Source organism: Xenia sp. Carnegie-2017, unplaced genomic scaffold (genome assembly GCF_021976095.1).
Source record: "Xenia sp. Carnegie-2017 unplaced genomic scaffold, XeniaSp_v1 HiC_scaffold_25, whole genome shotgun sequence".
Classification (NCBI taxonomy): Eukaryota; Metazoa; Cnidaria; class Anthozoa; order Malacalcyonacea; family Xeniidae; genus Xenia; species Xenia sp. Carnegie-2017.
In genome coordinates this window covers 2826210-2840713 of record NW_025813488.1, presented here as the reverse complement: position 1 = coordinate 2840713, position 14504 = coordinate 2826210, and the positions used below count along the sequence as shown (strand labels likewise).

The 14504-nt window shown below is 34.1% G+C and overlaps 1 protein-coding gene and 1 long non-coding RNA gene across 3 annotated transcripts in view; one reads left to right on the top strand and one right to left on the bottom strand.

Annotated features, from left to right (window-relative positions):
* LOC124453612 (U6 snRNA-associated Sm-like protein LSm5) overlaps positions 1-14504 on the top strand; it is a 28755-nt gene that overhangs the window by 14007 nt on the left and 244 nt on the right. The window contains exons 4-8 of one of the 2 annotated variants that reach the window (XM_047004406.1): positions 13538-13580; positions 13767-13862; positions 14138-14165; positions 14233-14305; positions 14380-14396. In XM_047004406.1, coding sequence (XP_046860362.1) covers positions 13538-13580; positions 13767-13862; positions 14138-14165; positions 14233-14305; positions 14380-14396 — 257 coding nt within the window. Of the gene's footprint in view, positions 1-13532; positions 13581-13766; positions 13863-14137; positions 14166-14232; positions 14306-14379; positions 14397-14504 lie in introns of both variants that reach the window. The other variant, XM_047004407.1, reaches the window with a different exon arrangement.
* LOC124453613 lies at positions 352-878 on the bottom strand. Its single transcript, XR_006951151.1, has 2 exons — positions 656-878; positions 352-426 (listed from the first exon to the last, which is right to left on the bottom strand). It is a non-coding gene; the product is annotated as an uncharacterized LOC124453613 (long non-coding RNA).

Here is a 14504-nt window from a genome sequence, read left to right as displayed (position 1 = left end):
GATTTGTGAATTGCCACTATATGAAGACGAACAAAATATAATTGCATATCAATAGAATACAGAAATTTAGCACCGAGTTTATAAAGAGATTGAAGCCGATAAAGAAATGCTTGTTTGGTATGGAGATGAGTATGCTGAACAGTTAGGAATATCGTTGTTTGATGAGGAAGATAACGACAAACATCTGTTCGAAGGTTAGTCAGTTTACGTATGTGTTGTGCTTTAGTGATGCATGATCATTGAGTTATTTATACTGTGATCTAATAGTGATTTTTTCTTTTTCAGTTTGAGGTCTCAGCTTTAGACACTGTGGAATGATGTATACACATCCAATTACTTGGAGAAACATTTAAAAAGATGTTCAACGTTTATTTAAGTCCATGGGAATGCTCACGTTCTGGTCAAAAGTACAGTAGCGAGGACTACCTAAATGGTCAAATGAAAAATGAATGCAGAAAAATCCACAATTACATATGAACACTAGAAGACATGTGAGTGTTCATACTGGAGAGAAACATTATCAATGTTCAACATTGATATGAAACATTGTAATTGTTATACAACATTGTGGTATAACATTTACATGGCTTGGTAACCTAAAATGTTACATCTTGAGTTTCTATAATTTCTTTCAACTTTAGCCATAATCTCGTACCTTCACACCAGTTAGGTAAATTTTCAATAAGAGTAAGCTCCACCAGTCTTGTGATGAGAGTATTCCAGCAGCAACAATACAGACATGTAACATCCATAAAAACTTACATCTCAACGTATTTACAGGGATAACGGTTGAAAAGAAAGTTGGTGAAACATTGTAAACAACTACAGCACGTCTTTTTAACGATGTATAAACATTTTTCCTCCATGAAACAAGATCATTTCCACTGCAAAAGAAAGTTATTTTGTTGTTTATTAATTAGATTTAATAATGACTGCCTTACACTTTCCGAATATATCGCTGGGTTAGATAGTGGAGTGGTATGACGGACTGCTATTGGTGAGTTAATCCCGGGTTCAAGAATCAAAATCAAAGAAACATTTTATTGTATCAACATTTGCTTTTTCTAATATTAACGAAGAAAAGCGTGATGTAGAGGTCAGGAATTACTGGCTCTGGAGAAATCTGTTCGGCTTAAATGCACTCTTCTGAGGGTTCAAGCCCCTTCTGCCGTGTGTGACAGGAATTCTGCCAAAAAATTTTATACAAAAAGAAAATTGAAGTTCACATCTCTTCATCTTTTCAGACGCTCATATGATATTTTTGCATAGCAGCAACGGCTTTTTCTTAGAACGGATGCATCTGGCAATGCATGCAAGGTTTAATAAAAGTACTAAAATCATTTTGCAACGGGAACATTCAGCTACAGAAAATTACTTACGGCTGCAGCACAATTGAGCGCGGGTTCATTCTATGTTATCAAAATTGTTTCATAAAAAAATTATGAAGAAAAAATAAAAAAGATATACCAACTTATGTTCGCGCCTTAACATATCTTTCCATCACCTTTCTTCATCATTCACCACCTTTACTCATCTTTCAGACGCTCTTGCAACTAGCACATGGACATTAGTGGACTTGGAAGAACACTCTTTCCATTAAACAAGTAAACATCAAGTAGAGAAGCCACCATACTTTTGCAGCCTGTCGAAGATGCATAAGAAAAGTTATTTAGTTTACTTGTGTGATTTAAAGTTGTATTTCTTGCAATATAAAGAAATACCTCCATTTTACATTATTCTACACACAAAACAGAGAGAGTAGATAAATTAGATCTCTAAAATTTTACACTCGAACCATTAATTCAATATACATGTGTATTTTGAAATAGTACAGCATGTCATTCATTGAGGGTCATATCAGATGGTCTGCTTACATCAAAAACATTATGTAAAAACAATCGATGAGTTTATGATGCTCGTTGCTCACAGAAAGTACAGAACCATTTCTAGTGACTTTAACGCAGCCGCAAATGTTTGGTCCTTCAATTGTATTGTGATAAACATCCTCCATAAACTCATGTTTATCAACATCTTAATGTTTTAAACTCATACAATGAATAACTAATGCCTGGCTCGAACGAGCAAAATAAGCATGAACAAGAAAAGTTTTGTTTCTTTTACTCGGGATTTTATTTAAAACTTCTTTTGCTCTTCTCTTATCATCATGTTATTATTTTCATCATCATACAGCCAACCACTTATTGTGAAAGCTTCTACAAAAGCACAAGGTTTTTTCCAACTTTTACATTGCAAATTCTAACTTTTTTACACTGTAATTTTTTCTAGTTTCTCGGAACAAAAAGATTTCAAAAAGTTCTCATTCCATAAGAGTAAAAGTCTTCATTCCATTTGATACGACATCTTTAAAAGTTGTCATTCCATACTCGAATGTAATCATTGTAATCAACGTAATGCAATCATATGTATTCAAACAGTCGTTATTTCTATTTAGAAAAGTCCTTATTTCACATACGACATTTGAAAAAATCATCATTTAATACTTGATTGAAGTAGACATTTTAACAATCACCAAATCATTGCAGTCGTTTATTCAAATGGTTCTCACTAAAACTGTGAATGAAATTGTGAAAAACGACGAAGTTCCAAATAAACATTATATTCAGAAGTTAAAGCGTATTTCAAGTGTCAGTCTATGTCCTTTTACAGTTTGAGTAATATTTCTTTTACTTCACGTAAGGTACTGAAAAGAGTAAAGTATATTTGCTATAGTCGAAGCGTGCGTTAACTTAGTTTATAATAGAAAAAGACACCTTTGAACATAGGTAGAATATGAACTATAAAATACACATTCATAATGTTTCATTTCAATATTGTTCAATCATACGGATTCAGAACACTGCAAATGTCAATACTAAAATGCTAGTTTTTACAAAGTAAGGAAAAAATAAGCAAGGACAAAGCAAAAGTCAGCAAAAACCGCGTGCTTTGGTGAATGGTATGGTGAAAAAATAAGGCTCTTACCATTTCTTCGAAACAAGAGTAAAAAGTAAGCAATGGCAAGGCCAACGTTGGCAAAAATAATTTAGTTTGATAGAAGCCATTGCAGTAAGAGGTTGATGTAAAAGTATAAATTGTTTAGTCAAATAATCCGGACGCCATTCAATAAAAAAATTGACTAAGGACATGCGCATCACTGCCCCTGTTTACCACATGGCAATGGATGACACTTTGCCTACTTTTTTCGTCTTCTTTCATCTTCTTGAAGACATCATTGGCATGTAATGCGAAGTTTCGACATGAAAACTTCAAAAAGACAAAACCTTTGCGTTTATATTTCTTTTATCGAATTGTTTTGGTGAAAAACATTTGTTAAACATAGAGTATGTTAGTATTAATGAATTTTTCTTCAAATGCACGGAAAAAAGTCTTGATACAAGTTTGAAAGCCGCTTTCGTATGTGAAAGGTGTGGCGCCAGCGAAGTCACACTCGATGTCAGCATAAGAGTAAACGGGTTCAAGACCTGTCTGGCTTACGTAGCAGCAATTTCTCTTTATTAAAATCCATTAAAAATAAACGATTAAATAGAAGTTCCAAAATTTTTAAGAGTCGGGAACATTTAGCTCAAAAGAAATACCCTCGGCTTCGGTGCACTTGAATGCAGGTTCAAAGCGCACTGGCTAAATTTTTCGTGAAAATTTATGAAGAAAAATTAGTTAGAAAGAATTTAAAATGATTTGCTTTTCTTCACATGTCATCTCTCATCTTCACATCTTTCCATTATATCTCTTTATCATTTCTCTCTATCATTCACCATCATCAACTATCGTTGAGACATCCTTCTAACTTGCACGTTGACATTTGTCGATCTGTCTAAGCTTTGCATCTTTCATGGTAACGGGCAGGCTTCGAACCGGGATGTCTAGCGGAGAAGGCATGGACGGTGGCCACCATACTTTTGCTGCTGGTCGATGATGCATAACAAAAATTGGGACATTTTACATATTTTTTGTCACGTCACAGTACAAAATTTCCATGATACTTCATGTAAGAAACATAAAACATCTACACAAATAGTATAAGTCTATTGCAATATAAAGAAATTACTAAATTTCAGTTTATTATAGTAACAATAGGGTTAGCAAGTAAATTGCTAGAAAATCTTTTGTTTTACTTTCTCTTACCATCCATTTCTATATACAAAAGTGTATTTAGAAATCCATGGTAAGATATCTCATAATTGACCTTTGCATCTGATCGTCTGTTTACACAACAAACGTGTTTACAAATGATCAATGAATTTATGTTGTCCGTTGTTCACTAAACGCACATTATCATTTGTAGCTATATTTACGAAGCCGCCAGTGTTCGTACTATTCCACCATTTCTAACTTTCAATAACCATCTTCAAGTTCATAATGATAAACAATCGTTTCCAACACGACTTAACGCTGATAAAAAGTGCCAAAACTTTAAGCCACCAACATCTTAATGCTTCAAACTCATAGAATGCATGACTAAGCGATTAAGATACACATGCTTTATTTGATAGGGTGAATAAATTTCATTTAATGAATTGCATAATACAATAGAATAATGCTCTATCGTCATTTGCATTTTACGTATATTTAATGAAGGAGAACAAAGCTCTTTTGTTTAAGACACAATAACCATTCTTTTCAGAATTAAATTCAATAGAATCCTGTAACTTGCACCTACACGAACAATGAACATCAAACAATGATGTAGAACAAACACATCATGAATGCCTTACGTCATGCATAAGATATTATTCACCTCAAGTTATTGCCTCATGGTAAACACTTGTTTTTTTTGTAAGAAGTTGATGAACACGACTAAACAAAGAGAAGTAAAGTTGGTGCCTTATATGTAGTAGACGGCGAGTATCGTTAATTTTCTGCTAGTCATCGAAAGACGTCTTATTTGACTCCAATGTGTTTGAACGTGTTGATAAAAAATGAAGATCGTCGACATCTGTGATTACAAAAAAAACAAGAAATGAAAGTGTACCTTGATTTCGAAAAGCATATGAAATACATTTGAAAATAGAAACGCTCAATTTCAAGGAAAACCAATACACACAATGGTAGAGCAAGTGAGAAATCAAAATACACGAAAAGAAAGAAAAAGATTCGTTAGTAATTTAAAGACTACTTGGTAATACCGAAAAATTTGCAGAAAAAAGATAAATAGCAAGACAAACCATTTATCGACAATTGTAGATATCTTGCAAGAAAACTGGGTTTACAAACCAAGTGAACCTCGGAAGCGATTCTCAACGAAAAATTCTCGTTGACTTTGAAAGATATCAAAGCAGAGTTGCAACGACGTCGATCATAAAGGACTATTTACCAAAACTAAACATTTGAAAGGCATGCTATTTGGATGGAAACTATCACATCGAGTACCTGCAGAGCGCATATAAGACCAGAGTTTGTACAACGTTATTAAGATAATTATACAAAATGGCATCTTATAGTTCCATCCACACAGTACTTAGAGATGAATGTTTATCTATAAAATTGGAACGACAAAAAAGCATGGTCGAGAACAGAGGATTAAGTCCACAGTGAAATTTGCTCTCTAAAGGAAGGAATTTATTCGAATCTTGACTATGTCTCAAGTCATAATAACACTTGTGAAATAATCACGACATTCTTTTTTGACATCTATAATATATTATGGTGCATTAGTTCGTAGAGAAGCAACAGACTACACTGATGACATCCTTGTGAAGGTGGTCATTCCGCTCATGCAGCTAACTGTTCAGTCCTTTCCAAATAGTTATTAGCTAGTTGTCTTGTACAATATTTGAAATTGCTACTTGGGGAAAAGAAATAGTAGAAGATGATGACCATTTTGAAATGTGCTACAGTTCTATGTGCTGCGATATTATGTATAGAAATATAGAACCCATGGATGGCTGAGAACTATTAATGTATTGTTCTTGTGTGATAAAAATGACGATAAACGATTATTTCTTTCAACTCAATTTTTCATGCTTTCTTTCTAAAGTTTACTCTAATAAAGTTCTTATAAAAATCTCAACATTTTATTTATTGATCCTACTATAATTTTTGGCTTGTATCATTGATTAACACTTACAGAATACATATTTTTTCATTTGCTGTATTAAAACGCATTATAGGAAATACAATAAATTTTCGGTATGTCTCCATCGATCTGCGTGGTCGAGTGGTTGTGATACAGGTTTCTCAGGTTGAGGTGTGAGGTTCGAATCCTTCGAGGGTCAGTTGATGTTGGGCATGGTGTGATAGACATTAGACTTACAACGAACAAAGGCCGTAAGTGTGAGAGTGATGAAGTCGGAACAGTTGAGGATGGTAATGTTGTGCACAAAGTGCGCAATTGGCATTTCTCTTGTTGAATTTTTCGAGAATGGAATGCGACACTTAGAAAAAAAATCGAAAAAAATAGGGGATACCCATAAAATTTTTTGGCTGAAAAAAACTAAGTCTTTTGATCAAATTTTTCTATGACTCCCTAGTAATTAGGGAGTCATATTTTTAATAGTCAAGAACCTCAGAGCAAACAGATCGCTCTTTAACTCTCTCCTAACCTCAACCTTGCACTCAATCCTCAAGCTACAACCCATACCAGCACCGACACAGGGACGAACCAAGAACCTCGTGCATTGGAGGTCAGTCAAAGCCCGTTGAGCCAGAAGCTCAACAACGAGTACTACAGGATTTTGGGCATATTTTGCCTTTTTCTTAATGGAAAGAGATATAAAACAACCAACAACATTGAAATTATCACCCTTTATTACTTATGGCTTTCAGTTAAAACATGTTTGGAAAATGCCTTCTACGGCATTGATAATGACGATAGAACTTTAATTTTCCATATTTTCCATGGAAAGACATGTAAACACAACGACAACAAAAATATTAAGTGTTTGAAACAGACCAGCATTTATTACCTTTCATTACTAACGGCTTTCATATCGTTAAAACATGTTTGGCAAATGCTTTCATAGTGACGAAGCACTATAAATACAATGGTTCGCGAGGCTGTTCTTGTTGACATTGCATTCGAAGCAATTCATTTATCCACACGAAGAAATAATATGAATAAAGGATTCACAGTGTCAAGCATTGTCATGTGGTGAAACAGCACTAAGACACGCACGTCCTTAGCCAATCTTTCACATTTAAAGGCATCTCGTTTATTTAATATTAAGTTCGAAAAACAAACGTAGTTCTTCGAACTTGTTGAACGAATGACTAAGCAGACAAGATAATGCTGGCTTTATTTGATAGGATGAATAAATTTCAATGTTTGATAATTTGCATAATACCATAAAACAATGGTGAATTGCCCTTGGCATTTTACGTATATTTATAAAAGGAACATATTTTAATTTGTTCAAGTACGAACAATGAATTTTTAAACAATCATGTGGAACGAATACAGAATGATATGCATATCACCAGGAACTAAAATGTTATTCTTTTCAAGTTTTTGGCACTTATGATAAACGAGGCGTCATGGTAAACACTTGTCGTTTGTACAAAGTTGAACAAGACTACACAAAGCCAACAAGTATAACGTATTTATAAGATTATTGGCTGTACACAGTAAAGTAGTTGGCGCTATACTCGAGTAGACGACGAGTATCGTTGGTTTTTTCTGAGTAACGAAAGACTGCTCATGCAGATGTATTTGAAAAGGTTGGTAAACAATGAAGATCATTATTATACCTCATGGTTCCATTTTAAACGTTATTTGAAGATTACACATAACAGTGAAAATCTTTTATAATCATTGGTTTTTGACTATAATATTTAAGTTATTTTGCGCTTTACAAAAATTATACCATAAAGCAAAAATCATGCTTGACTTCCCTTCTTTATTTCTAGTTGAAAACACCCTTCATCAACTAGTAAAGTTTTATACCTGTAAGGTAGTTTTGTGTTGCAGCAATCGTTGTTTATTAAAAATTCATTAAAGAAAAGTGTTAAATAAAAGTTCCAAAACAAATTGGTATCTTGAACATTTAGTTCAGGAGAAAATACTATCGGATTCAGTGGACTGCAGTAACTAAACTCTTTGCCAAATTAAGAAAAAATAAAAGTGATATTTCAACTAACCTTCTGTATTCCGTACATCTCTACCTTCTTTCTCTATTATTCACCACCATACTCATTTGTCAGCCATTTCGGTAACTTGCACGTTGACTTAAGTGGACATGGTTTAGCGTAGTATCCATCGATGGGACAGTTGGGGTTTGAACTGGGACATCGAGCGGAGAAGGCAAAGACAATGACCACAATACTTTTGTTACTCGTTGACGATGCCTAAAAGAATTTGGAACTTTTTTTATAAAAGTTCTTTATTGAAAATGCATGAAAGAAAAAGGTTAAATAAAAGTTCCAGAACACATAATGCATCGAAAACATGTTGCTCAAGCGAAATGCTTATGGTTTCTGTGCACTGATTGACTTGTTCGAGACTATTCAGGAAATTTTGCATAGCAGCAATCCTTCTTTATTAAAATTGCATAAAAGAAAAAGGTTAAATAAAAGTTCTAGACCACACAAGGCATCAAAAACATGTTGCTCAAGCGAAATACTCATTGTTTCTGTGCACTGGTTGACTGGTTCGAGACTATTCAGGAAATTTTGCATAGCATGAATCCTTCTTTATTAAAATTGCATAAAAGAAAAAGGTTAAATAAAAGTTCTAGACTACACAAGGCATCGGAAACATGTTGCTCAAGCGATATACTCGTGGTTTCTGTGCACTGATTGACTGGTTCGAGACTATTCAGGAACTTTTGCATAGCATGAATCCTTCTTTATTAAAATTGCATAAAAGAAAAAGGTTAAATAAAAGTTCTAGACCACACAAGGCATCGAAAACATATTGCTCAAGCGATATACTCATGGTTTCTGTGCACTGGTCGACTGGTTCGAGACTATTCAGGAAATTTTGCATAGGAGCAATCCTTCTTTATTAAAATTGCATAAAAGAAAAAGGTTAAATAAAAGTTCTAGACTACACAAGGCATCGAAAACATGTTGCTCAAGCGATATACTCGTGGTTTGTGCGCACTGGTCGACTGGTTCGAGACTATTCAGGAAATTTTGCATAGCAGCAATCCTTCTTTATTAAAATTGCATGAAAGAAAAAGGTTAAATAAAAGTTCCAGACCACATAAGGCATCGGAAACATGTTGCTCAAGCGATATACTCGTGGTTTGTGCGCACTGGTCGACTGGTTCGAGACTATTCTGGATATTTTATATAGCAGCAATCCTTCTTTATTAAAAAGGCATGAAAGAAAAAAGTTAAATAAAAGATCCAGAACACTTAATGCATCGAAAACATGTTGCTCAAGCGAAATGCTTACGGTTTCTGTGCACTGGTTGACTGGTTCGAGCCTATTCTGGATATTTTACATAGCAGCAATCCTTCTTTATTAAAATTGCATAAAAGAAAAAGGTTAAATAAAAGTTCTAGACCACACAAGGCATCGAAAGCATGTTGCTCAAGCGATATACTCGTGGTTTCTGTGGACTGGTTGACTGGTTCGAGACTATTCAGGAAATTTTGCATAGGAGCAATCCTTCTTTATTAAAATTGCATAAAAGAAAAAGGTTAAATAAAAGTTCTAGACTACACAAGGCATCGAAAACATGTTGCTCAAGCGATATACTCGTGGTTTGTGCACTGATCGACTGGTTCGAGACTATTCAGGAAATTTTGCATAGCAGCAATCCTTCTTTATTAAAATTGCATGAAAGAAAAAGGTTAAATAAAAGTTCCAGACCACATAAGGCATCGGAAACATGTTGCTCAAGCGATATACTCGTGGTTTGTGTGCACTGGTCGACTGGTTCGAGACTATTCTGGATATTTTATATAGCAGCAATCCTTCTTTATTAAAAAGGCATGAAAGAAAAGGTTAAATAAAAGATCCAGAACACTTAATGCATCGAAAACATGTTGCTCAAGCGAAATGCTTACGGTTTCTGTGCACTGGTTGACTGGTTCGAGCCTATTCTGGATATTTTACATAGCAGCAATCCTTCTTTATTAAAATTGCATAAAAGAAAAAGGTTAAATAAAAGTTCTAGACCACACAAGGCATCGAAAGCATGTTGCTCAAGCGATATACTCATGGTTTCTGTGGACTGGTTGACTGGTTCGAGACTATTCAGGAAATTTTGCATAGCAGCAATTCTTCTTTATTAAAAATGCATGAAACAAAAAGGTTAAATAAAAGTTCCAGAACACTTAATGCATCGAAAACATGTTGCTCAAGTCAAATTCTCATGGTTTCTGTGCACTGATCCATTGGTTCGAGACTATTCTGGATATTTTACATAGCAGCAATCCTTCTTTATTAAAATTGCATAAAAGAAAAAGGTTAAATAAAAGTTCTAGACCACACAAGGCATCGAAAGCATGTTGCTCAAGCGATATACTCATGGTTTCTGTGGACTGGTTGACTGGTTCGAGACTATTCAGGAAATTTTGCATAGCAGCAATTCTTCTTTATTAAAAATGCATGAAAGAAAAAGGTTAAATAAAAGTTCCAGAACACTTAATGCATCGAAAACATGTTGCTCAAGTCAAATTCTCATGGTTTCTGTGCACTGATCCATTGGTTCGAGACTATTCTGGATATTTTACATAGCAGCAATCCTTCTTTATTAAAAATGCATGAAAGAAAAAGGTTAAATAAAAGTTCCAGAACACTTAATGCATCGAAAACATGTTGCTCAAGCGAAATACTCGTGGTTTATGCGCAATGGTTGACTGGTTCGAGACTATTCTGGATATTTTATATAGCAGCAATCCTTCTTTATTAAAATGGCATGAAACAAAAAGGTTAAATAAAAGATCCAGAACACTGAATGCATCGAAAACATGTTGCTCAAGCGAAATACTCGTGGTTTGTGCGCAATGGTCGACTGGTTCGAGACTATTCTGGATATTTTAAATAGCAGCAATCTTTCTTTATTAAAAAGGCATGAAAGAAAAAGGTTAAATAAAAGATCCAGAACATTTAATGCATCGAAAACATGTTGCTCAAGCTAAATGCTTATGGTTTCTGTGCACTGTTCGACTGGTTCGAGACTATTCTGGATATTTTACATAGCAGCAATCCTTCTTTATTAAAAAGGCATGAAAGAAAAAGGTTAAATAAAAGTTCCAGAACACTTAATTCCACGAAAACATGTTGCTCAAGCGAAATACTCGTGGTTTGTGCGCAATGGTCGACTGGTTCGAGACTATTCTGGATATTTTAAATAGCAGCAATCTTTCTTTATTAAAAAGGCATGAAAGAAAAAGGTTAAATAAAAGATCCAGAACATTTAATGCATCGAAAACATGTTGCTCAAGCGAAATGCTTATGGTTTCTGTGCACTGGTCGACTGGTTCGAGACTATTCTGGATAATTTATATAGCAGCAATCCTTCTTTATTAAAAATGCATGAAACAAAAAGGTTAAATAAAAGTTCCAGACCACACAAGGCATGGAAAACATGTTGCTCAAGCGAAATACTCGTGGTTTATGTGCACTGGTCGACTGGTTCGAGACTATTCTAGATAAATTGGATAGCAGCAATCGTTTTTTATTAGAAAGGCATAAAAGTTCCAAATTTGCCTCGAGTAATGAGCATTTAGCTCAAGAGGAATTTTTTCGACAAGAGCAAACTCCTCTGCAGGTATAAAGCGCTTTGCCAAAACGTTTTTATAAAAATTGAAAAATATATTACTAACGGTTTTCATGTCGTTAAAACATGTTTGGCAAATGCCTTCATAGTGACGAAGCACTATAAATACAATGGTTCGCGAGGCTGTTCTTGTTGACATTGCATTCGAAGCAATTCATTTATCCACATGAAGAAACAAGATGAATAAAGGATTCACAGTGTCAAGCATTGTCATGTGGTGAAACAGCACTAAGACACGCACGTTCTTAGTCTATCTTTCACATTTAAAGGCATCTTGATTATTTGATGATAAGTTCGAAAAACAAACGTAGTTCTTCGAACTTATTGAATGAATGGTTAAGCAGACAAGATAATGGTTGCTTTATTTGATAGGACGAATAAATTCCATCGTTTAATGATTTGCATAATACGACAAAACAATGGGAACATACTTCTTTTGTTAAGGAACACGACCTATTGTTTTTACGATTATATCTAATATATATATCCAGTAATTTGTTCAAAACAATCATGTGGAACAAATACATTATGACATACATAGCATCATGCATAAGATGTTATTCACTTAAAGCTTTGGGCAGTTATGAACTATGAGGTGCCATGGTAAATACTTGTCGTTTATACAAAGTAGAACAAGACTACACAAAGCAAACAAGTGTTAAGTATTTAAAAGATTTGTGGTTGTGCAAAGCAAATGAAATTTGGTGGTTTAACCAGAGTGGAAGTTGAGTATTGTTTACTTTTTCTTTATTACGAGAAGATTTCTCCAAATTGACCAATAAAATATGGGATTTGTTTGACTTAACAGGGAGCAAGCAGGGCAATATTTTTGAGTTTGATTAACCTGAGTAATTAACTATAAAATGTTTTATCAAAATCCGAGAGAAATAAATTTATTGTGAGTCAGTGTAAGCGTTAGATAAGTTTGAGTTATTGGGGTTCAAGTCAGAGATGAAGAAGATTTAGGTGATGAATTATTCTTGGTGTGAAAATTATCTCGTGCCCGCCATTATTAGCCATACATGTAAACATTTGTTACCCTCTTGAAATAATGCATGTTTTTTATACTTTTTCTAACTTTTTCCAATTTTCTAGCATTTTCAAAAAGTTACGCAATATTCTAGTTTCCGAGGGAAATTATGGATAAACACGCAAGAGGGAGTTTTTTAAAGCAAGTCCAAAGGAAGAGTTTGAGCCGTTAAAAATGAGCCTTGAATTGAATTTTTTACCATAATTTCAGTAGAAACTATATACTAATACTTGGTAATAATATTCTTCGACATATTTCGCAGAACGCTATCTTGCTCTGGCCGAGACTGTTTCGCTTCGTAATTCAAGAATTAGTCTTTCTCTATCGCTTCAGAAAAGCCTGGTTGCGTGTCCCAACTATTATAAACATTCGCCAAAAAAACATTACCTGCTTTTGTGCTTTATTCTTTGCATTGTTCTGTAATTCTCGAACTTCACACCATTGAAATTGTGGAAGTCGTTTTGCTTACAAATGCCGCCATGTTTCTTGTTGAATTGAAAAATTGAAAAAAGCGCTTGTTTGACTTTCAGTCTTTTCAGCCAATCAGGTTACAGTATTTACAGATAATCTTCAGCTACTTGCAGCAACTGAAATTACACTTTTTTCACTGCAATTTAAATAAGATAAACTGCATTGCAATCAACAGCCAAGAAATATCTCAAAATCTATTAATATAAGTACACAAACAATGATATATTATTATACTTTTTCATAAAAGGACTTGCACTACATACAAAACATGGTTTCAATCTTTCCCCTCATTATCAAGTATGTCCCCCTCACACGATGGTCTCAATTACTACTGTAACTACATCTTATGAACAACATGGCGAATCCGACTTCTCAGTTGTTGCCGTTGGGTAAGTATTGTTTAGACAGTTTCTTTTTAAAGTGATCTTTGTTATTTGGCTTGTTTTTCATTCTTTGCTAAATTTGATGTGATGTCCGTGCATGATCACTTGAAAGACTCGATAAGGTTGATAGTTGATAATCCGACTTTACTATAAACATGTGAATTGACAGAATTGTTATATTTCATGGATTAGAGCTGATCGACAAATGCGTTGGATCCAAAATTCACATTATAATGAAGAGCGATAAAGAGATTGTGGGAATTCTTCTTGGCTTTGATGATTTCGTCAGTATCCTTCCTAGCCAAAAAGTAACACGTGCTGTCAATTGTCAAGCAAATGTAACCCAAATTGGCGTAAATTAACTTAATTAGTTGATTAGTAACAATAATTGATTATTGCAGAAGATGAAACAATGCGAAATTGATCATAAAAAGTCATAGACTGTCAATATTGCTTACTTTAAATTGATAGTTTTTTATTATTTCAAACAATTGCAGATATTGAACTTTGGATATCTTTTGTGCGATATAAAATAATAATACAACCTTAACAGCGATCTCAAGATATGGTACTGGAGGACGTAACAGAATTGTAAGGGAAAGTTATAAAAATACTTTACAACTCACTTTTGTTGTGACTTTGAAAAACTTTATTTCAGTGAGAACACGAGCGAAGGTCGCAGAGTTACAAAGTTGGATCAGATCTTGCTAAATGGAAACAACATTACTATGGTGAATAAATTGCCTTTCGTTGCAAATTTAATTTATGTCAAATTATTCTTTTACACATGTATTTTATTTTACAGCTCATACCCGGAGGAGAGTATCTTTTAGATCTTTGTAATTTTTCAATAGTTCTTACATTTTTTTGTCCATGTGCAGACTTTGAAGTCTGTAAATTGTATGATGTTGGTTTGGTGATGGTTAGTGC